This window comes from Ranitomeya variabilis, chromosome 2, assembly GCF_051348905.1.
Source record: "Ranitomeya variabilis isolate aRanVar5 chromosome 2, aRanVar5.hap1, whole genome shotgun sequence".
In the NCBI taxonomy this organism is placed as follows: Eukaryota; Metazoa; Chordata; class Amphibia; order Anura; family Dendrobatidae; genus Ranitomeya; species Ranitomeya variabilis.
This window is the reverse complement of record NC_135233.1, coordinates 137,256,498-137,280,228: the sequence shown is the minus strand read 5'-3', so window position 1 is coordinate 137,280,228 and position 23,731 is coordinate 137,256,498. Positions and strand designations below refer to the sequence as shown.

Sequence of the window (23,731 nt, the reverse complement as noted above, 5' to 3'; positions counted from 1 at the left end):
ATCAGGAGTTGTATGCCTAAATCATCAGTATTAAAACAATAAAAGACCTGACAAATTTCAGTTGGTGGATAATGAATCTATAATATATGAAAGTTTAATTGTAATCATTACATTATGGTAAATAATGAAATTTAACACTATATGCTAATTTTTTGAGAAGGACCTGTACAGTGCCTTGCGAAAGTATTCGGCTCCCTGGAATTTAAAATAACCAATAAATTTCGTTCAAATTCACAGTTGTGTTCCACTTGTTGTTGATTCTTCACCAAAAATTAATATTTGGTATCTTTATGTTTGAAGCATGATATGTGGGAAAAGGTTGAAAAGTTCCAGGGGGGCGAATACTTTCACAAGGCACTGTAGTCTTTTAAAATACAACATTTAATAAGTTTATAAAATATATCAGATTTATGTCATATTACAGCAGAGTATCTCAATGGAGGAGCACATGGAGTATAATAGTGTAAATGTAGAAGACGTCAGTGTAGACACATCCTAGCATATGTTATATCCTTTATCCTGAGCAGGTATGTAGACCTTAGAAATTCATATCGGTTACATTTGAGTCTTAGTGGCATAACATGATTCCAAAAGAGAAGAAGAAATACACATCAGACAAGCTAGTATAGCATGTGGTCCTAGCGCCCCAACGCTTCTTTCACCCTTGAAGTGTCCAGCTGTTACAGCATAGTGGATAAGATTTCAAGAAATCTCATGTCCACTGTGCGTGCACCGACGTCTGCGGATCACCCGCGGAGACAGACATGCAGCACGTCTTTCCAGACCGAAGCATGTCAATTTATCTTGCGCAGATGCTAGTCTCTGCATGATAAATGTTACCCGTACAATGTATTGGGCGCAGAGATTCCGTACGGTTCAGTGATCACAGAGGAATCACCTGCGTTCAATAACCGGCAGCGCTTTGGATGGAGCGGACATGTGTTGTGTCCAAAGCTATGCCGATTACTGACCGTGGGGACATACCCTAAAAGCGACTATATGAACCTATTATCTGTTCTCTTGGAGGTGTTCACAATCAGAGGTGTGTCTATAATTAAAATGAATTGTTTCTAAGGTTTTTTTTGCACTCGTTGTTAGTAGTCAATATACATAGAACCTGGTGTGGGTGGGGAAGCTTTCTGATCTCTGCTTCATGCTACATCTGAGAACTCGGATTGTATCACAACTGCTGCACCCAGTAAACTAAGTGACATATCACTGGAATCAGTGTCTCTTTTCCTACATTATGCTGCCTGCGGATGAGATAGCCACAACCTGCACACAGATTCCCTTTAACTTGTGTTTGGCTCTAAATTTATTCTTTACAGTACTTATATTTTATCTATACAATTACAGACAATGCCACTAAAGTGGAGGATACACATGGGGCTTGGTACAACTCTAGCATATAATACTGCAGCAGGGGCACTATGCAGAAAGTAGATTCTGGAGTATGGATTGCTTCCTACAAGTAGAATGTGCCCAGTCTGGTGCCCACAATGCATTTTTTGGTCCTCAATAGTGTTAGACCTTTAGATGCCTGAGCATGGCCTGCCCCTTACTAATGGCTGCTGGGTGCTGAACAAAGTAAGGCTACGTTCACATTTGCGTTTTGCGCCGCATGCGTCCTTTTTTTGATTGATTTTGGACGCAGCAAAAATGCAACTTGCTGCGTCCTCTGCGCCCGGACGCGGGCGCCGCAGGGACGCATGCGGCGCAAAACGCAAGTGCGACGCATGTCCATGCGCCCCCATGTGAAATATAGGGACGCATGACGCATGCGGCGACGCTGCGGCGCAGACCGCAAATGTGAACGTAGACTTAGATAAATCTATACTTGCTTGCCGGAGCAGGGCATCTCATCCACTCTATTGTGTCCCTTGCTGGTCTCCTGACATTACCAATGCCACATGATTATTGCTGACACAACTAATTGGCTGAGATTTCTGCACTTTCCTTTGTGGGGACTCTGGGGCAATTAATAAGGGGTTGTACACAATCAGTCAAACCCTTTAAACAGAACTGTAAGACTTGCTGTTCCCGAGCCAGTAAGCCCCCGGAGGCTGCCAATTACTTGTTCACAATGCCTGGATGTTGCCTTTTATTTCTTCTGCATTGTAATGCATTTTGTTCTGTTTTCAGCATCTATAACCAGCTTTTTAACAGTCCTGGCCTGGCATCCGAACACTTTACTGCGGACATGGTGCCTTGTGCTTCACAGCCTCACTCTTATGACCAACATGCAACTGAGCTGTAAGTCGGTTTTCCTTCCTGTGTGGTCAGATTGCAGTCTAGCGTTTTTTTTGTGTATTTGTCTGTTCAATTAAATCAGAACAAAAAATACCAAATGTTATATTTTGAATTATTGAATGGCCGTAAATTAGTGATATTTCTGTAGTACTTCTATTTGATTAGTCTTTGAATCAAAGAATGTTAGAGTTGGAAGGGACCACCAGAGTCATCGTATCCTAACCCCTGCCCAATACAGGATTCACTAAACCATCTCAGACAGACTTCTGTCCAGCCTCTGTTTGAAGACTTCCATTGAGTGAGAACTCTCAACCTTTCGTGGCAGCCTGTTCCACTCATTGATCACCCGCACTGTCAAAAAGTTTTTTTATTATCTTATGTATCTCCCATTGGCCACATTCACACATTGAGTATTTGGTGAGTTTTTTACCTCTGTATTTGTAAGCCAAAACCAGGATTGGAATGGTCAAAGGAAAAGCCATAATAGAAACATATGCAGCACTTATGCATTTTTCCACCCACTCCTGGTTTTGGCTTACAAATACTGAGGTAAAAAACTGACCAAAACTGAATGTGTGACCGTGGCCTTTCAGTTTCATTCCATTGCTGCTTATGTTTCCATGTGCAAATGAGAATGATGATTCCTCTACCCTTTTCGTATTCCTTCAAATATTTTTAGACAGCTATTAAGTCTCTTAGCCTTCTTTTTTGCAAGCTAAACATTCCCAGTTCCTTTAATCGTTGCTCGTAGGACATAGTTTGCAGTCCACTCACCATCCTGGTAACTCTTCTCTGAACTTGCTCCAGGTTTTCAATGTGTGTTTTTAAAATGTGCCCAGAACTGGACATCGTATTGGCAATAATGCCTGACCAAGGAGGAGTAGAGGGGGATAATTAGTTCACGTGATCTAGACACTGCTTCCCGACCTTTGACGCCACGTAGGCATCATGAAAGTCGATGCCAATCCGACTCATGACGCCTATGTGGCGTCATGGAATGATCGCGTCCCTGCAGATCGGGTGAAAGGGTTAACTCCTATTTCACCCGATCTGCAGGGAGAGGGGGAGTTGTACTTCAGCCCAGGGGGGGTGGCTTTGCCCCAACGTGGCTACGATCGCTCTGATTGGCTGTTGAAAGTGCAATAGCCAATCAGAGCAATTTGCAATATTTCACCTATGAAAATGGTGAAATATTGCAATCCAGCCATGGCCGATGCTGCAATAGCATCTGCCATGGCTGGAAATCATGTTCTGCCCCCCCCCACCGCCCCCGATCTCCTCCCCAGTCCTCCGTTCTGTCCGGTACCCCCCTCCGTCCCCCTGTCCGCTCCCCCGTGCTCCTGTCCGCTCCCCCCCGTCCTCCGATCCCCCCCCCCCCTGTGCTCCGAACCACCCCCCCACCACCCCCTCATACTTACCGAGCCTCCCGAAGTCGGTCCGTCTTCTCCCTGGGCGCCGCCATCTTCCAAAATGGCGGGCGCATGCGCAGTGCGGCCGGCAGATTCATTACAAAGTACATTTTGATCGCTGTGGTAGGTTCTATCACAGCGATCAAAATAAAAAAATAATAAATAAACCCCCCCCCCCCCTTTATCACCCCCATAGGTAGGGACAATAATAAAATAAAGAAAATATTTTTTTTTTCTTTTTCCACTAGGGGTAGGGTTAGGGTTAGAACTAGGGGTAGGGTTAGGGTTATGGCATGTGCACACAGTGCGGATTTGGCCGCGGATCCGCAGCGGATTGGCCGCTGCGAATTCGTAGCAGTTTTCCATCAGGTTTACAGTACCATGTACACCTATGGAAAACCAAATCCGCTGTGCCCATGGTGCGGAAAATTCCGTGCAGAAACGCTGCGTTGTATTTTCCGCAGCATGTCAATTCTTTGTGAGGATTCCGCAGCGTTTTACACCTGTTCCTCAATAGGAATCCGCAGGTGAAATCCGCACAAAAAAACATTGGAAATCTGCTGTAAATCCGCAGGTAAAACGCAGTGCCTTTTACCTGCAGATTTTTCAAAAATCGTGCGGAAAAATCTCACACGAATCCGCAACGTGGGCACATAGCCTTAGGGTTAGGGTTGGAATTAGAGTTAGGGTTGAAATTAGGGCTAGGGTTTGAAATAGGGTTAAGATTAGGCTTGTGGTTAGGGTTACGGATAGGGTTAGGGGTGTGTTGGGGTTACAGTTGTGGTTAGGGTTGGGATTAGGGTTACGGTTGGGATTAGGGTTAGGATTAGGGTTGGAATTAGGGTTACGGGTGTGTTGCGGTTAGGGTTGGGGTTAGGGTTGTGATTAGGGTTATGGCTACAGTTGGGATTAGGATTAGGGGTGTGTTGGGGTTAGTGTTGAAGTTAGAATTGAGGGGTTTCCACTGTTTAGGCACATCAGGGGTCTCCAAACGCAACATGGCGCCACCATTGATTCCAGCCAATCTTGCGTTCAAAACGTCAAATGGTGCTCCCTCCCTTCCAAGCCCCAACGTGCGCCCAAACAGTGGTGTACCCGTTATAAACTTCTGTGAAGCACTTGGGGGTTCAAAGTGCTCACCACACATCTAGATAAGTTCCCTTGGGGGTCTAGTTTCCAAAATGGAGTCACTTGTGGGGAGTTCCTACTGTTTAGGCACATCAGGGGCTCTGCAAACGCAACCTGACGCCCGCAGAGCATTCCATCAAAGTCTGCATTTCAAAACGTCACTACTTCCCTTCCAAACCCCGACGTGTGCCAAAACAGTGGTTTACCCCCACATATGGGGTATCAGCGTACTCAGGACAAACTGGACAACAACATTTGGGGTCCAATTTCTCCTATTACCCTTGGGAAAATAAAAAATTCTGGGCTAAAAATCATTTTTGAGGAAAGAAAAATTATTTTTTATTTTGACGGCTCTGCGTTATAAACTTCTGTGAAGCACCTGGGGGTTATAAGTGCTCACTATGCATCTAGATAAGTTCCTTGGGGGGTCTAGTTTCCAAAATGGGGTCACTTGTAGGGGAGCTCCAATGTTTAGGCACACAGGGGCTCTCCAAACGCGACATGGTGTCCGCTAACGATTGGAGCTAATTTTCCATTCAAAAAGTCAAATGGCACGCCTCCCCTTCCGAGCCTTGCCGTGCACCCAAACAGTGGTTTACCCCCACATATGAGGTATCGGCGTACTCAGGAGAAATTGCCCAACAAATTTTAGGATCCATTTTATCCTGTTGCCCATGTGAAAATGAAAAAATTGAGGCTAAAAGAAATTTTGTGTGAAAAAAAAGTACTTTTTCATTTTTACGGATCAATTTGTGAAGCACCTGGGGGTTTAAAGTGCTCACTATGCCTCTAGATAAGTTCCTTGGGGGGTCTAGTTTCCAAAATGGGTTCACTTGTGGGGGAGCTCCAATGTTTAGGCACACAGGGGCTCTCCAAACGTGACATGGTGTCTGCTAGCGATGGAGATAATTTTTCATTCAAAAAGTCAAATGGCGCTCCTTCCCTTCCGAGCCTTACCATGTGCCCAAACAGTGGTTTACCCCCATATGTGAGGTATCGGTGTACTCAGGAGAAATTGTCCAACAAATTTTAGGATCCATTTTATCCTGTTGCCCATGTGAAAATGAAAAAACTGAGGCTAAAATAATTTTTGGGTGAAAAAAAAAGTACTGTTTCATTTTTACGGATCAATTTGTGAAGCACCTGGGGGTTTAAAGTGCTCACTATGCTTCTAGATAAGTTCCTTGGGGGGTCTAGTTTCCAAAATGGGGTCACTTGTGGGGGAGCTCCAATGTTTAGGCACATGGGGGCTCTCCAAACGCGACATGGTGTCCGCTAAAGATTGGAGCCAATTTTTCATTGAAAAAGTCAAATGGCGCTCCTTCCCTTCCGAGCCCTGCCGTGCGCCCAAACAGTGGTTTACCCCCACATATGAGGTATCAGCGTACTCAGGACAAATTGGACAACAACGTTCGTGGTCCAGTTTCTCCTTTTACCCTTGGGAAAATAAAAAAAAATTTCGCTAAAAGATCATTTTTGTGACTAAAAAGTTAAATGTTCATTTTTTACTTCCATGTTGCTTCTGCTGCTGTGAAACACCTGAAGGGTTAATAAACTTCTTGAATGTGGTTTTGAGCACCTTGAGGGGTGCAGTTTTTAGAATGGTGTCACTTCTGGGTATTTTCAGCCATATAGAACCCTCAAACTGACTTCAAATGTGATGTCGTCCCTAAAAAAAATGGTTTTGTAAATTTTGTTGTAAAAATGAGAAATCACTGGTCAAATTTTAACCCTTATAACTTCCTAGCAAAAAAAAAATTTGTTTCCAAAATTGTGCTGATGTAAAGTAGACATGTGGGAAATGTTATTTATTAACTATTTTGTGTCACATAACTCTCTGGTTTAACAGAATAAAAATTCAAAATGTGAAAATTGCGAAATTTTCAAAATTTTTGCCAAATTTCCGTTTTTTTTCACAAATAAACTCAGAAATCATCGACCTAAATTTACCACTAACATGAAGCCCAATATGTCACGAAAAAACAGTCTCAGAATCGCTAAGATCCGTTGAAGTGTTCCTGAGTTATTACCTCATAAAGGGACACTGGTCAGAATTGCAAAAAACGGCAAGGTCATTAAGGCCAAAATAGGCTGGGTCATGAAGGGGTTAATACATCCTAGAACTGTTTGCTTTTTTTGATGCTCATTTCTATATAGCAGCTTTATTCTGAAATATCCGGTGCCATAGTAAGGGGAACCTCTAGGATGAATTATGCCGCCTTATCAGACGGAGCAGCATTCGATAGGTTATAGGCTGAGCTCCTAATATAATTATTTGTGATTTGTAACACAGTAAATAGTCTTTGGACAATAAGGTTTTTGCTCTCCACACAGGGCTCAATAGGAGTAGCAATATGTCAGACCTTCAGGTATTCATTAGGCCGCTGACAGCCATGACAGGCCACCTTCTCCTTGTTTTTGCATTGCGTGTCGAAAGAGGGAACCTTCTAAATTCTGTGTAACCACTTAGATACCACGGTTGCTATGGACAATGGCATATAAGGGGTGATACAATATTGATGGGTGTTCTCTCTGATCCTGCCTGTTATAACAGGTGCCCCGGATTTTTATTACAGCCTGCTTTCACTGCAGATATATTAAGCTCAGCTCCTGAAACTGGTCCGTATACACTCTGGTCACTTTTCCTTAAAGGGTTTGTCTAATCTTCTGATAACACTGCAAGAACTCTGTGACTGCAACCTTCTTTATTCTGACAGTGTGCGGTGTGGTGCGCATCATGGTAGGATACTCCGGTATTGCTAGTGACAGCGGGCCGTCATGTGACTGCAAGTATGTTATTTGCTGGACTTATGCAAATTGTATACTTTCAGTCACGTGACCGCCTGCTCTCACCAGCAATATTGGTGAATCCTGACCATGTGTGGTGTGCATGCTGCAAGGATTCAGAAGTCTGCAATTACATTTAGTGACTGCAGACTTTTATCAGTAGACCGGACAATCCCTTTAACTATTTTGCACTGTCTGCCATATAATTAAGAGGCGTTCGTATAACCCTTGTACTGCACCAACCTATCTTACTATATCTTACAATATAGAGAAAAAAATCTATTTGTTAATTCACACTGGGACACACTGCATGTGCGAACAGTTGAGGTGTCCTCACACGTTACATAAGTAGTTTTCAGTGGTATAAGGGGTTGTCCAATACCAGGACATCCCCTTCTTGATCAAAATGTTTGGCCCTGATAAAATAGTAAAACCTATACTTCCCTCCCGTGCTGGCGCCATTCCTGCGGTGTCGGCATTCGCGGTCCCGAGGCTCCCGAGCGGTAGTTGTGATGCCAGTGCCCAATCAGCGCTGGCATCACTGTCTCCACCTTCTTACAAATCAAACATAAAGAAGTCCAGGCTGCTGCTGATCTCGGACTTCTTCCTGCTCCGTTTGTCACGAGGCAGAGACAGTGACGCCGGCATCATGTGTTACAACAATAGCCCGGTAACCCTGGGACCACAAGTGCAGACATCGCGGGAACAACGCCGCACGGAATGTGAGTGTAGGTTTTATTATTTTATGGGGGCCAAGAGAGGGGTATGACAAGAAGTTGTTCAAGCAGTGGACAACTTCTTTAAGTGGCTCCGGTTTCTTATCTAATGAACCAGGTCGCCTCACTCTTACCTCACATATATTTGTAGGAAAGAAAGACCAGACTTGATTGATTTCAACATAACTTGAAAAAAGGGCTGCTGTCAGGAATGTATGTTCACTTTAGGGATTGGGGCACTTACAAAAGTCGTCAGCAGTAGTTTAGGGTGTACGGGCAGCCGCGGATGAGGACACAAGACCGTCTGTCAGAGCTTAGATTATAAAGACTTGAGAAAACAATGAATCTACTTCACAGAACTCCCATAAATGTAGTAGCTTGCATCAGTCCCTGATGTTTTGTGCCCAGCGTCAGTATTTTACTTACATTATTCATTAGCCTAAATTTAATGAAAATGAATACCTGAAACAAAATGCATTATAACCCGTGTGCTCATTGCTCCTCTTTCCAGCTGGACCCAGCAGCACTATTGGAGCTCAGGAAAACACTGCCCAGTTGTTGGTCTCAGACCCAAACCTCCTTCATGTCCTTGTGAAATTTCTCTCAGGAACAAACCCTCATGGGACAAACCAGCACAGTCCCCAGGTAACGCTGCATGAAGTGTTTTCACGTGGTCTATAAAATAGAATTGTTAAATATTTTAGGGCTTACTATACAGTCCTCCACACTATAGGGGTCGTACTTCCAGGTCCGAGGAACCAAAGATTGAGATTTATCTGTCCTGAGTTTTGTGCCGCCAAGGAGTCAGATGTAGAATTTCATGTTAGGGTTTGCAAAGGATCAGGGAGATCCAGGTGAGGGTGGACATTCAAAGGTTTTTGCATCTGTGTATGACTATTTCCCATCGGCATGTCTCCTGTACATACAAATCCCTAGATCTCCGAACTGCTCGCTCAATCATGTCCTGATTGTTTCCTAATGAATTGTAGCTTGCAGTGTTAGTTGCAGATTTGGGACAGGTCTGCTTTTCTCAAGCGACCCTCTTCTAGCCACAACTCACAGTATACAGGGGCAGGTTTTTATGGAGAAGTGCTAGAATGCATTATTGGTCTTCTACGGCTGAATCAAATGTCTGTGCAAATCTGTCCAAGAAATATTGGAAACCGCCATGTTCTCGTCGGGAGAGCCGCGGGCCATGCTCAGACCGAATGGCACGGATGTCTGAATGAGCCTATAAAGGGAATCTGTCAATATAAAAATGCTGGTCAGTGGCATAGTATTGACTCATTGCTTAAAATCCCTGCTCTTTGTGCCATTAGAAGTCTAGTGTTCCCTATATGACAGTGAATACTGCAGTATCTGTCAATCACTACATAGGACCACCCACTGGACTCCTAAGCTGAGAATGAGCAACAAATAAATGACTGCTAAATGTACGTCTTCAGTCATGCATCAGTTTTCTCAGCTTTTCCTCATATATATAGCGTGCAGCTGACCAGCTTGTTTTTCTACTGACAGGTTCACTTGAATGAGGCATGTTGTTAGTCACGTGGCCGGTGTACCTGCGAATTACAGAGCTCATTAGCCACAAGGGCACAACTGTCTGACTCAGTCATGTGCAATAATTCTTCTCTAGCATTCCACATTGTGATGAGTAAATGTTACTGATTCCCTGTGTGAATGTGTTCCTGTAAGACGCTGTCTAATTCTCTGGTTATTTCTGTTCAGGTTGGGCCCACTGCTACTCAGGCAATGCAGGAGTTCCTGACACGACTACAAGTCCATCTCTCTGCCACAAGCCCTCAAATGTTCAGTGAATTTTTATTAAAACTTATACACATGCTTTCCACAGAGAGGTATGCAATGCCGTCCTGTAACATGTCATAAATATAAATATTTTTAGAGGCTTTTGTCCGCTTATGATTTGGCGCTCATTTGGCTTTTGTATTTAAGCCAAATTCTGGTTGTAATTATCCTTTGGACGAGTGCTGTTCCCTTCCCTACCATTTAACCCTACTCACTTGGCCATTTTTCGTTTTATAGTGTCAAAAACTTAAAAGGCAAATTTTTGACATTTATCAAACACCTTGTTTTTTTTTAACAATAGATTTTTATTAAATAATTATTCAAATAACAAAAAGGTACAATGTAGTGATCAAAGAGAAAACAAACATTTAGTTTGGTGGAGTTGAAGGGGAGGTGCTAACGTAACTGACGAGAAGGAGTAGAGGGTAAAGGAGGGGGAAAAGGAGCCCGAGGGGGGCGTTAGTGGAGTCTAAATTTAATATAAATAATTAGGAGGAATCTGGGGAGTCAAGAGCATGTAAGCGAAGTGAGGGTGTGGCGAAGGGAGTGTGGTTGGCGTATTCCGCCCAGGGAAGCCAAATGTTCTCACATTTATGGACTTTACCCATCGGTATGACAGATAATATTTTTCATTGATCGTATACCAAGAATGGTGTCTCTTGACTTCTGATGAATCTAGACCGGATTTTTTTTCCTCGCCAATGTTAGTTTGCTTGGCCGCTAAAAATATAAATGAGATGAGAATTTGGGTGTGTTTAGGGATGGTAGGGATGCGTTCAGTAAGGCTTCTCGGGGTTTTTTTTTAAAGGGTAGTGTTTGTGACTGAGAGAATAAGGTGATGTACCCTAGTCCTTACCTTGTTTTTTTTCAATAGAGGAAATACATTAAAGCAGCTGCCAATATGAAGATTTATTACTTGCCTTGCACATATGAAGCATGAAGAAATGCTGCTAGCCAAAGATATGAGTTCAGTTTTTAATATAATGCAGTAATTATTTCTTTAAAGAAACAAACTGAGATTATTTAAAAGCAGAAAGCCTATAAAATCTAACACCTTGCCCCCCACTTTCGTTCTTTTATAGAGGTGCGTTTCAGACAGGACAAGGACCCCTGGATGCTCAGGTGAAACTCTTAGAATTCACTCTGGAACAAAATTTTGAGGTGGTCTCAGTCAGCACCATTTCTGCCGTCATAGAATCTGTTACCTTCCTGGTTCATCACTATATCACCTGCTCGGACAAAGTAGTGTCTCGCAGTGGATCTGACAGCTCCGTTGGGGCACGGGCCTGTTTTGGTGGCTTGTTTGCCAATATTATTCGACCTGGCGATGCCAAAGCCGTGTGTGGAGAAATGACACGTGATCAGCTGATGTTTGATTTGTTGAAATTGGTCAACATTCTGGTTCAGTTGTCTCTGTCAAGTAACAAAGAGTTTAGCGCCCGTACGCCTGTCGTCAGCAGCACCACAGATAGCGTGTCTGATGAAGAGAAAGTCTACGGTGGAAAAGATGCCAACAGCAATTCTTCAGCTACACAAAGTTCCACTTCATACGTGGCAGATTTGGTGCTTGCCAACCAGCAGATTATGAGCCAAATTCTCTCCGCTCTCGGCCAATGCAACAGCAGTGCAATGGCCATGATTATTGGTAAGTGTTTTAAATCCACTTATTACATATATTGCTATAGTGTGCTTGTAAGCAGATTTGTGTTTCAGCATGTAGCTTTGTGACCTGAATTCACACATCGGTTTGTCTTTGATTTTTACTTTTATGACTATTATTTACTATTGATTGCTTTTTGATGCTGACTGGTCTATTTATTTTTGTATGGCTGTATAATCCTCAGATTAAGATGAGCACAGGATGAAATTAACAAAGGAAAAAAAGGGTTTAGCCAGCCCACCAGTGGCGGTTCTTGCAGTGGACCACAGACATGCGTCCGGACCAGATGTATGAGAACAGGAAAAGGAGGAAGAGGATTCCAGCTTCGGTTAAAAAAAGGGGTAACAGTAACATCTTGCAACAACTTACATCTGATGTCAAACCATGATAGAGGAGAGACGGTCCATCAATTCTAGGACATGTCCTCCGATTGATAGACCTTCTCTCCTGTATCATGGTTGGATATCAGATGAAACTTGTTGCAAGATGTTATTGTTATCTTTGCCCTCTGTTTAAAGAAAATCTCTAAATGTTTTTTTTTAACCGGAGTGGGAATCCTCTTCCTCCTCTTACAGAATGAAATTGCTTATGATTGAGTGTATTCAATTTAGACCTACAATGTGAGCTTTTAGCAGTAGGAGGACACTGGCGAGGTGGCCAGAGATTGACGTGATTCTCAGGGAATAAAAACAAAATAAACTACTAAAGGAATGTCCTTAGAAATATATTTTTACCTAGGAAGTCAGTTTTTTTTCTATCGGAAATAAAGTACCGTAATATAGAATTAAAATGGCCACGGTCTTTTTAAACTGACAGCTCTCCTAAAATGTTAGAACAGGTAGCTGAGATTATGTGCTGTAGGAAGCTCCTCTGCTTTACCTAGAGATACCATGTAGAAAGACAGTGTAGTTCTTCCATTTTCTTACTAATGCACCAACAGTTGTCTCCTTCTCACCCAGCGTCTGTCTTATGGTTTTGTAGCCCATTCCAGCTTTGTGTAGGTCTATGAACTTGTCCCTGACATCGTTATAAAGCTCTTTGGTCTTGCCCATGTTGTAGAGGTTAGAATCTGACTGATTAATTGAGTCTGTGGACAGGAGTCTTTTATAAAGGTGACTATGTAAGACAGCTGTCTGTAATGCAGGTAACGAGTTGATTAGGAGCATCTAACTGGTCTGTAGGAACTAGAACTCTTAGGGTACGTTCCCATGGTCCTTTAACGCTGTGTACAGCTGCAGAGGACAGATGTTGCAGCATATAGTGGAGTGGATTTTATGAAATCCCATCTCTACTATGCGTGCAGGGACGCCCGTGGCATCCCTGCGTATACGCACATGCGGCGCGTCTTTCTAGACCGCAGCATGTCAATATATCTTGCGGAGACGCTCAGTCTTCCCAAGATAAATATCACAGTCCAATGTATTGGACGCGGTGATTGCACGGTTCAATGAACACATGCCGAATCACCGTGCATACAAAAGGGGGCAGCGCTTTGGACGGAGCAGACATGTCCTGCGTCCAAAGCGCTGCCAATACTGACCGTGGAAGCATACCTTTAATGGTTGGTAGGGGATCAAACACTTATTTCTCACTGCAAAATGCAAATTTATATAATTTACACAGTGATTTTCTGGATTTTATTTTTGATATTCTATCTCTCAATGTTAAAATTAACCTATCCTTAAAATTATAGACTGTTCATGCCTTTGTCATTGGGCAAACTTACAAAATTAGCAAGGGACCAAATACTTATTTCCTTCTCTGTAGAGCTTATAAATACTTTTTTTTTCAACATTTGTGTAGGTGACTAACAGGATAAATGGCTGGTTATGCACGAAATTTAGCAATAAATACACAAATGCTGGTGGGTTGGAGGTCATGGAAGACCTGACAGGTTTTCTTTAAATGCTGCTGTTAATCATTGACTGCAACATATATACTGCTATTTTCCTGGAGTCCAGTCCACCACATAGGAAACCATGTGACTTCGGGGGCTCTGGGCTTTCACAAGATGTCAGCAGAGTCCCCGCACCACCGACCACCCGCAGCACCACCGACCACCCGCAGCACCACACATGCGAACACCCCCTCATCCCAGACTGCGGCCGGTAAGGTGTATCCGCATTATAAGATCCACCCCCATTTTCCCCCCCAAATTTTGGGGGAAAAAAAGTGTGTTTTATAATCCGAAAAATACTGTATATCTATATATATAATTGTCTAAGGGTTTTTCCGTCTGTCTGTCCTGGAAATCCCGCGTCTCTGATTGGTCGAGGCCGCGCGGCCTCGACCAATCAGAGACGGGCACAGCATGGCGACGATGTCATAAAGGTTGCCTCGACCAATCAGTGACGGAAACAGTCTGCCGCCAGGCCTTGACCAATCAGCGACGGGCACAGTATCGACGTAGATGTCATAATGGTTGCCATGGCGACGATGGTGTCATAAAGGTTGCCTCGACCAATCAGCGACGGGCACAGTCTGCCGCGAATTCTGGAATCATCATTGTCCATATACTACGGGGACATGCATATTCTAGAATACCCGATGCATTAGAATCGGGCCACAGTCTAGTATTACATATTTGGCAGCAGAACGTTTAATCTATGAACTATATCAAATTGACTGGATTTGTAAATGCTTTACAGAAGGGTAAAAAATGCAATAAGGAGCAACCCCCCCCCCCCCCCCCTCCAGAAATTTCTGATTTATTTTAGTGCCGTAAAAAAAAAATCAAAAGCTAAAAATGTTTGGTATCAGGCTAAGTTTAATGACCTGAAGAATCCTGTTGTCAGGTAATTTTTATTTCAACATTTCACCACATTTGGATTTTTTTTTTTTTCATTTTCCCTTAATCTATATGGTAAGATAAATGCTGGTGTTCAATGCTATGACCTGTCCCTCAAAAAACAAGCTCTTATACTTTTTGACATAAAAAATTGACTATTTGAAAAACTGAAGAAAAAAACTGTAAATTGACTCTAGTAGCCGCTAATTACAGCGAGGGTAGGTGCGGCGGATGGGAGTTTTAATGTGTGCCGCTCCTGCGCTATAAATAAATTATTTAACAAAAACCCGGTGTGGGTTCCCCCCTAATTTTGATAACCAGTCAGACAAAACTCACTGCTGGGGGCTGCAACCCCTAGCTGTCAGCTTCAGAAAGGCTAGTTATCAAGAATAGAGGGGTCATCACGCGTTTAAAAAAAAAAATTAAATAAATGATATAAAAAAAAGGCGTGGGGTACGCCCATTTTTGACAACCAGCCTTGCTAAAGCTTACAACTGGAGGCTGGTATTCTCAGGCTGGTAAGGGGCCAATGATATAGGCCCCCCCAGCCTAAAAATAGCAGCCCGCAGCTGCCCAGAAAAGGTGCATCTATTAGATGGCGCTTTGCCCAGCTCTTCCCACTTGCCCTGTAGTGGTAGCAAGCGGGGTAATGAGGGGTTAATGTCACCTTACTATTGTAAGGTGACATTAAACCGGCTTAGTAATGGAGAGGTGTGAATAAGACACCTATCCATTACTAATCCTATAGTAATTAAAGGGTTAAATAAACACACACACATGCAGAAAAGTCTTTTAATGTAATAAAACACCACACGGTTTTACAATATTTTTATTGTTCTACCATTCCAAGCAAAGCCCTTGCTCTTCTGTAATAAAAATAAAATTAAAAAAAAAGCAAAAGTTTACTCCCTGATCCGTCGTAGTCCGATATAACGAGTGTCACACGCAGAATCTGGGGGAGATAAAGCTACAACAGGGAGCGCTGCTAATGCGGCCACTCCCGGCTGTAAGCGACTGGGGAATGAAGGAGACGCAGCGGGCGCAGGCTCAGTAACGAGCGGTGACGTCACCGAGCGTGCGCTCCCTCACTGCCTGACCCGAGGTAACCTCTGCACCGTGGGAAAATGCCGGGGAAGAGGATACCGCAGGTAATGTATCTATTCTATCAATCTATCTATTCATTATATCTACAGGAAGTTGTTTTTTTTTTGTCTGTGTGCACTCCACTTTATTGGCATGCACAAAGCGAAAAAAAACATGAAAAAACACACCTAAGGGTAATTTCACACAGGGCGTGTTTAGTGCGTTTTTTTTTTTTGCTGCTTTTTTTATGCAAATTTTCAGCTGCTTTTTACAGTACCAGCAAAGCCTATGAGATTTCAGAAATCTCATGCACGCACATTGGTTTTTTGTGTTATCAGGATTTTGTGCTTTTCAGCGTTTTTGCTGCGTTCTTTTAGCGTTTTTCACCCATTGACTTGAATGGGTGTTGAAAAAACGCAGGTATCATTATTTTCTGCGTTTTTGCTGCTGAAAATTCAAGGACATTAGCATGGACAAAGAGGAAAAAAAAACGCAACAAAAAACGCACCATAACCTGCATTTTTTACGCAGCTTCTTTCCTGCCAAGAAGATCAGGTTTTGCTGCAGAAAAAAAAGCAGCAAAAACGCCCTGTGTGAACTTACCCTTAGAAGAACATGGCAGCTTTCTTTCAATAACAGTAACACAAGTGTGCACAGGTTTTGCAAGGTAGCAGCCCAAATGCTCTCATACTGCACAGCCTCTTTATCCAGGGGTCATGGTTTTATGTAAAATATCTCTTCATATTTTTGCACAGACTTTTTCTCTCTATACCAGCATTGATATGTAGGATTTTTGCAGTTCTGCTAAATGCTAAAAGTTTTTTTTTTTTCTTGGCACCTTATCAAAATCCTAATGATGAAAACTGAAATAATGTTCACTTCTAGGTGCAAGTGGTTTACATTTAACAAAACATGAAAACTTTCATGGAGGACTGGATGCTATATCGGTTGGTGACGGGCTGTTCACCATACTCACCACCCTCAGTAAGAAGGCCACCAGTGTTCAAGTCATGCTGCAGCCTATTCTAACTTACATGGCCTGTGGCTATATGGGCAGACAGGTAAATATAACCCATTTCTTCTATCAATATTTTATGTAGGTTTTTTTAGTATATCACACAAAGCATACTGAGGGTAACCCCATCTCTGTAAGTGATGACATATTGCTAGGATGATTTCTGAGGAGCCTAGCTCCAGATCCCACCCCCGTTCCTGAGAATGAAGGTGCCACAATGCTGATTCAGTGCTCTTCAGACTTTTTACAGTTTTTTCCTTGCACTAAGGTGTGCCCAGTCACAATCTGAAGTACAACTTCATTTAAAGGGTGCCTTTCAATAGGATTGACACTTCTAAGCCTTCTATATAGGTATTCAGGTCATAGATAAATAAAATGATACCGTGATATCTGTGATCCGATGTCTTATTCCAGAGAAATTCACATTTCTTCTATATAAATGAGCTGTTTAGGTCTATGGGCAGGACATAAATCACCCAGACAGTCTGCCTCCAGAGCTTATTATAAATGAAGGGTGGCATTACCAGGGCGAGACATGTAATGACTGTGACGGTTCTAATCCTACTCAGCAGAACTGATCTCGTTACAAATACTTCTACAGCATTAGTCGTCATCTCTGCTGCAGAGCTGAGCTTGACTACAACTAACAGTTCTTCAGCTTCCATCTCATGGGCAGCCAGTTTGGGAGAAGGCGAGTACAGCTGAGAGTTGTAGTTGTTTGTAATGAGACAAAAGTTTAGCTCTGCTGTAATGTTACTTATAATCACACACAACTCTGCAGTGAGATCAGGACAGGATACTGTCAGTCTTCACATGTCTGGCCCAAAGATCTTGAAAATTAATTTATGGATTAAGAAAGTTAAATTTCATTAGCTTTTTATGACCTATATGCACATATAGAGTGCTTAGGGGGGCTGATCAGACTGACAATCCCTTTAAATAGTAACTGTTGTTTTAAATTTTAAATTCTTTTTTTTTTTTATTTAATAAAATGTGAAAATAAGCATCATTTTATGAATTTTATCAGAGATACAGGGGTTGGACAAAATAATGGAAACACCTGGAAACATCAACAAAAGTTAGTTTAATCTGGTGTAGGTCCATCTTCTGCGGCGATTACAGCCTCAATTCTCTGGGATATGGATTCATACAAGGTGTGAATTGTTTCCAAAGGAATTTTAGACCATTCTGCAGTTAAAACACCCTCCAGTTCTTTGAGCGACGATGGCGGCGGAAATCGACGAACTTGAATTTCTAAAATCGACAATAAATCCTTAATAATGTTGAGGTCTGTGGATTGTGGGGGCCAGATGAGATGCTCAACTTCATTAGAATGTTCCTAGTGCCATTAAACAATTCTAGCTGTATGAATTGGTGCATTATCATCCTGAAAGATGGCGTTCCCCTCCGGGAACAGTGCTTGAACCATTGGATGCACTTGGTCGCCCAAAATGCCTAAATAATCTCGGCTGTTAATTCTTCCATGAAGGGATATCATTGGCCCGGCAGATGTCCATGAAATAGCACCCCAGATCATCACAGAACCTCCGCCATGTTTTACGGTTGGGAGAAGGCAGTCTGGATGGAATGCTTCTTTCGGCTGTTTCCAAACGTACACTCGGCCGGAGGTCGGAAATAGGGTAAACGATGATTCGTCTGAGAATATCACATGTTTCCACTGCTCGAGGGACCAATTCTGGAGGTTTCTACACCACTCTAAACGCTTGGAAACATTTGTCATTGAGAGCAGCGGTTTTCTAATTCCGTGGAATCCAGATTTGTGCAGCTCCCGACGAACAGTTTTCATGGAAACTGGGTTCTGTAGGTGTTCATTGAGCTCGGCAGTGATTTTCGGAGCTGTGGTCTTGCGATCCTCTCTCACAATTTGCTTTAGAGTCCGATGGTCTCTCTCAGTCAACTTTGACTTTCGGCCGGACCTGTGCTTTGCTGCGGACGTTTTTCCTTCTTTTTGAAACGCAGTCATTACTTTGGAGACAGTACCTCTTGACACGCCAAGCATTCGGGCACTTTCTGTTACACTAGCGCCTGTCACATGAGCACCAACAATTTGGCCTCTTTGAAAATCCGAGAGGTCTGCCATTGGTATCAGGTTCTCATCAATGTTCTTACAATTATGCAAAACAAACAGTTAATTTACATACACATATCACATAACACAAATAATCAACTACAAAACATTACCATATGTCACGGTTTGCATGTTTATCACATGTTCGAAGATTGAGGCCAAAACATTAGGTGTTTCCATTATTTTGTCCAACCCCTGTATGTCCTTCCTTGTCCTCCTGGACTGATCAATATTTCTCAAAATTCTCACTTCACTGTTAAAATCTGTCTTAAGTGAATGCAGATTTTATCATTGCTGAGATTGGAGCTGGGCATAATGTACTGGTCACTACAACGGCAATTTTCACTCAGCAACATCCATTGCTGCCTGTTTGTGGGAAAACACCCATGGAGTCAAAATTGTCACTACACCTATAGATAAATTCCCAAAGGGGTATAATTTCCAAAATAGGGTCACTTGAGGGGGATTCTGCTTTTCTAGCACTTGAGGGCTCTTTAGACGGAGTCCGCAAACTATTGTAGGAAAATCTGCTCTCCAGGAGGCAGATAGCGCTCCGTCCCTCCCGAGTCTAGTGTGTGGCTTTGCAGTACTGTACAGCCACATATGGGGTATTGTCATGTTCAGTAGAAATTGTGGGACAAATTTTTATGCAATTTTTACCCATTTCCCAGAATGAAAATGTGAAATTTTGGGCTAACACAATCTTGGTGGTAAAAATTGAAATTATTTTATCTTTACTGCTCAATGATATAAAAGTCTATGACACACCGGTGATGTCAATATAATCACTGCACCCCTAAATGAATTAATTGAAAGGTTTAGTTTGTAAAATGTGGTCACTTATGGGGGATTCTGCTGTGTTGGCACCTCATCGGCTCTGCCAGTGTAACATGGCATCCTCATACAAGTGCAGCACTGTAATATGATTTTTCTTCCCTTCTGAGCTTTACACTATGCCCCAAAAGTAGTTTTCGACAACATATGGGATATCTGTGACCTCAAAAGAAATTACACAACAAATTTTGGGGTCCATTTTCTCCTGTTACCCTTGTGAAAATACAAAATTTGGAGCTTAAAAAGATTTTTGTGGGAAAATGTGATTTCTCCTACGCCTCATTGGGGGACATAGACCGTGGGTGTATGCTGCTGCCACTAGGAGGCGACACTGTTACAAAGAAAGTTAGCTCCTCCCCTGCAGTATACACCCTCCTGCTGGCTCTCAGCTAACCAGTTCTTGCTTTGTGTCTGTAGGAGGCACTTGGGTCTGGTTCAGACCCCAACGTATTTATTTTTAAATTTTCTGTAAATTTTTATTTTTTAATTAACAGAGTGAAGGGGGCGACGGATCCTTTCAAGGTTCCGATCTCCCCCGAATCATCAACAGGTGAGCACGGAGAGTAGATCTCACCGTTCCCTCTCCTGCGACGTGGGAAGCCATGCCTGAGCTCACTTCAGAGGCGACGGTTCCTTCAGGTCCCGATCTCCCCACACCAGCAACGGGCGAGCACATGGAGTGTCGCCTCCATGTATCCTCTCCTGGAGCCAGGCCTAATGCCGGACAACTGGCCCTGTCCACCCGGGGGCTGAACTCTGTGGATGTACAGAGGCCCTCTCTATGGTGTCCGAGCAGCCCCCACTGTCCGACCACTGTGAAAGCGGATGGCACAAGGAGGCGGACGGTTCCTCTCCACCTCCCTAACAAAGGGACGGTGGATTAAGGTTTATCCCTGTATCCCTGCACCGTCCACGCTGCAATACCTGACCTGCAGCAGAACAGTAGAGTGCGCGCCTTCCTCGACGCTGAAACCCAGTCATCGCGGCGACTCCATGCCGGGACGCGCACCCATGATGAGTTGAAAAGCGATGGGCCTCTACAGTGGGTTATTCATATGCTGACAGGCAGCCTCTGCTTCCCTGTGGCCCACCTCCCTGAGGTAACGCTCTGGCTGGGTGCAAAAATTTAGCCCCCGGCTTCGGCCGATGTGTAGGCCGCATCCCGGAAGCCGCGCCCGCACTATGGCGCGCTAAGGCGGCTCCGCCCACTTTTTCTGGCGCTTCTTCCCTGGCACGGGAGCGATCGCTTCCCTCGGCAACGCTGGCATTTCTCACGCCGGCTGCAGTAATTTAGGCCCCGGCTTGGGCCTATTCATGGAAGTCAAGAGGCTCCGCCCACATCACATCTGTGGCCCCGCCTTCCAAATTGGCGCCTCTCGCTCTCTGCGAGATTTTACCACCTCTGCAACTCCAGTGGCCATCTTGGTCCACCCTGCCGGCACACACACACACGGGCTGTGGTTTTGTATTAAAGGGGCACAACGACTCTGCATCCGGGTAAGGAAGTACTGCTCTCTTCCCCTGCATCTTCCCCCTGTACTTAACATGACCAGTATTACCTGGTCTTAAAGGTGCATGACCAGTATTACCCGGTCTTAAAGGCGCATGACCAATATTACCTGGTCTTAAAGGCGCATGACCAGTATTCCTGGTCTTAAAGGCGCATGAACAGTATTCCTGGTCTTAAAGGCGCATGACCAGTAATCCTGGTCTTAAAGGCGCATGACCAGTATTCCTGGTCTTAAAGGCGCATAACCACTATTCCTGGTCTTAAAGGCGCATGACCAGTATTACCTGGTTTTAAAGGCACATGACCAGTATTTTCTGGTCTTAAAGCCGTCGGCTAGCAGGGGCCGCAAGTATTCTAGAAGCGTACAGTCGTCTTGAAAACAGAAGTTTCATTTCCTGATCCCTCACCAATGATTTGCTGAGAACAAGTCTCTGAATATGGATCGGATATTGCCTTGGTTCTGGACTCACCAGAACTTCAGGGAAGGATGGATTCGCCTATTTATATAATTAACCAATCTCTGTACATTGACGAGGACTTCGGTTCTACTCTAGATCACGCAGTGTGCCTCATGAGGAAGCTAAACTCCCTCGCAGAGCATCTGCCATTCACCCGGACAGGGAGCGTCCGGATAAGCGATCCACTGGACAGAAATCTCTGCAAGCGCGGTATCCTTTTTTCTGCCAATATGCAAACACGCGGGGTGCTCCCTCCCTAAGACGTGAGATGCCATGCCTGGTTGATTCTTAAGGGCGACGGGTCCTTTAAAGGTCACCGACCTCCCCACACCATCAATAGACGAGCACACGGAGCGTCGCCTCCATGTATCCTCTTCTACAGCCAGGCCTAACGCCGGACAACCAACCCTGTCCACCCAGGGACCTTAACTCTGTGGATGTACAGAGGCTCCTTTTTTTGGCATCCGAACACCCCCTCTGCATCACCACTATTTAGCAGATGATGCAAGAAGGCGGACGATCCCTTTCCACTTCCCTGTTAAGAGGATGGTGGATCGAGGTTTCATCATTTTAACTCCACACAGTCAAAAAAGAGCGGCGATAGTAAGAGACGGTTTTGCCTCCTTTTGCATGCATCCGCGCATTCTGCCATTTGGCATTTTAACCGGGTAGAATCTCCTGTGGTATACCTACCAGTATCCCTACCTGATGGATAATCAATTAAAAATACAACCGACTGTCAGATAGCAAATCTAGTTCGTTCCGTCTTGCGGCCTCCAGTTCAGCGCTCTACCCTCCCTTAGCCGCCGCATGTGTTGCTAGAGCAATGGTCTCTTGGTCAAAGACCTTAACTATTTTGATTTCCTATAGACCCAACCAGCAGTGGATCAGTTGTCCAGGACGGTCTAGATCTAAGGGATCTTGGTTCCAAAATGGGGACCGAAAAGTAAGACCGACACTGAACCTCAAACTTCTACCGAGCTTGACAAGGTCCCCCTTCTTTGGATGGAGTTCCCCCACTCAGCCATTACTTCAACGGAAAAAGGGGGAGTTTCTGGCATCCACCGACATTCGGGATGCTTACCTTCTCATTCCTATGTTTTTCCCTCTTCAAAATCCCTTCGCTTACCCTTTCGTGAACAGCATTTTCAAATCACAACCTTGTCCTTCGGCCTTGCTACCGCATCCAGAGTGTTCGCAAGGGTTATGGGGCTGTCATGTTCCTCTTGCACCCTAGAGGTGTGGTCGTCCTGCCCTACCTGGTCGACTTCCTAGCCGCTCCTTTAGCCCGGCGCTGAGTCGTCTTTATCTCTTGCTATACCCTCTCTCTCCTGGGCTGGCAGCTAAACTCAGACAAGTTTTTTCCTCATTTCAAGCCCAGCAGATATCCTTTTTGAGGATGATCCTGGAATATTCCAGAAGTTTGGTGATTCTCCCTTGAGACAAGGCCGTGGCCCTTCAACAGGGAGCTCGCACACTTGTTCACTCATCCCCTCATTCCATTCGATTTGCTAGGAGTGTTCTGAGGAAAATTGGTGACGACAATGGAAGTGGTTTCCTTCGCTCCTCGTTTTCTGCAGGTCAGTCAGGCTTTCAGAGGCTAGTCTCTGAGCTCCTTCCTTATCCAGGGAAGATCCTTTCTCCCAGTTATTAGTGACTACCGATGCCAGTCCTCTCCTCCTGATCATTGTTCTGGGGATCCGAACGGTACAGCTAGTTCTACAGCAGGTCCACTGCCTTCTGGCGGGTCACCCCATCCGATTCAATCGGACAATCCCACGTCTGTGCCATACGTCAATCATCTAGCAGGTACCCACGGTCAGGCGTCATGACCGAGGTACCTCACATTCTCTGTTGGGCCACGATCTATCATCTGGTGATCTCGGCACTACACATCTCAGGTGTAGAACTCTGGGCGGCGGACGCCATCAGGGTCCCGCCCCATGTGAGTGTTAACTTCACCCGGAAGTCTTCCATCAGATCCGTCTTCTCTGGAGCACTCCAGATGTAGGTCGGATGGCATCCAGACTGAGCGCCAATGTACTCTAAGTTCATGGTTCGGCCTCCAGGTCCAAAAGCCATCACAGTGCATGCTCTGGTTCTTCCATGGTACCAGTTTCCTTCACCCCTCTTCCACTACTTCCGAGATCTTTTCGGAAGCAGGAAGGGCCCCAGTGATCCTCGAAGATCCGCACTGA

The 23,731-nt window shown here is 44.2% G+C and overlaps 1 protein-coding gene across 7 annotated transcripts in view; it reads left to right on the top strand.

The window, feature by feature from the left end:
* Positions 1–23,731, top strand: part of BIRC6 (baculoviral IAP repeat containing 6) — a 397,034-nt gene that overhangs the window by 188,947 nt on the left and 184,356 nt on the right. For all 7 annotated transcript variants that reach the window (XM_077283020.1, XM_077283019.1, XM_077283017.1 and 4 more), the window contains exons 43-47: positions 2,143–2,253; positions 8,802–8,935; positions 10,019–10,146; positions 11,179–11,741; positions 16,513–16,688. In XM_077283020.1, coding sequence (XP_077139135.1) covers positions 2,143–2,253; positions 8,802–8,935; positions 10,019–10,146; positions 11,179–11,741; positions 16,513–16,688 — 1,112 coding nt within the window. The remainder of the gene's footprint in view (positions 1–2,142; positions 2,254–8,801; positions 8,936–10,018; positions 10,147–11,178; positions 11,742–16,512; positions 16,689–23,731) is intronic.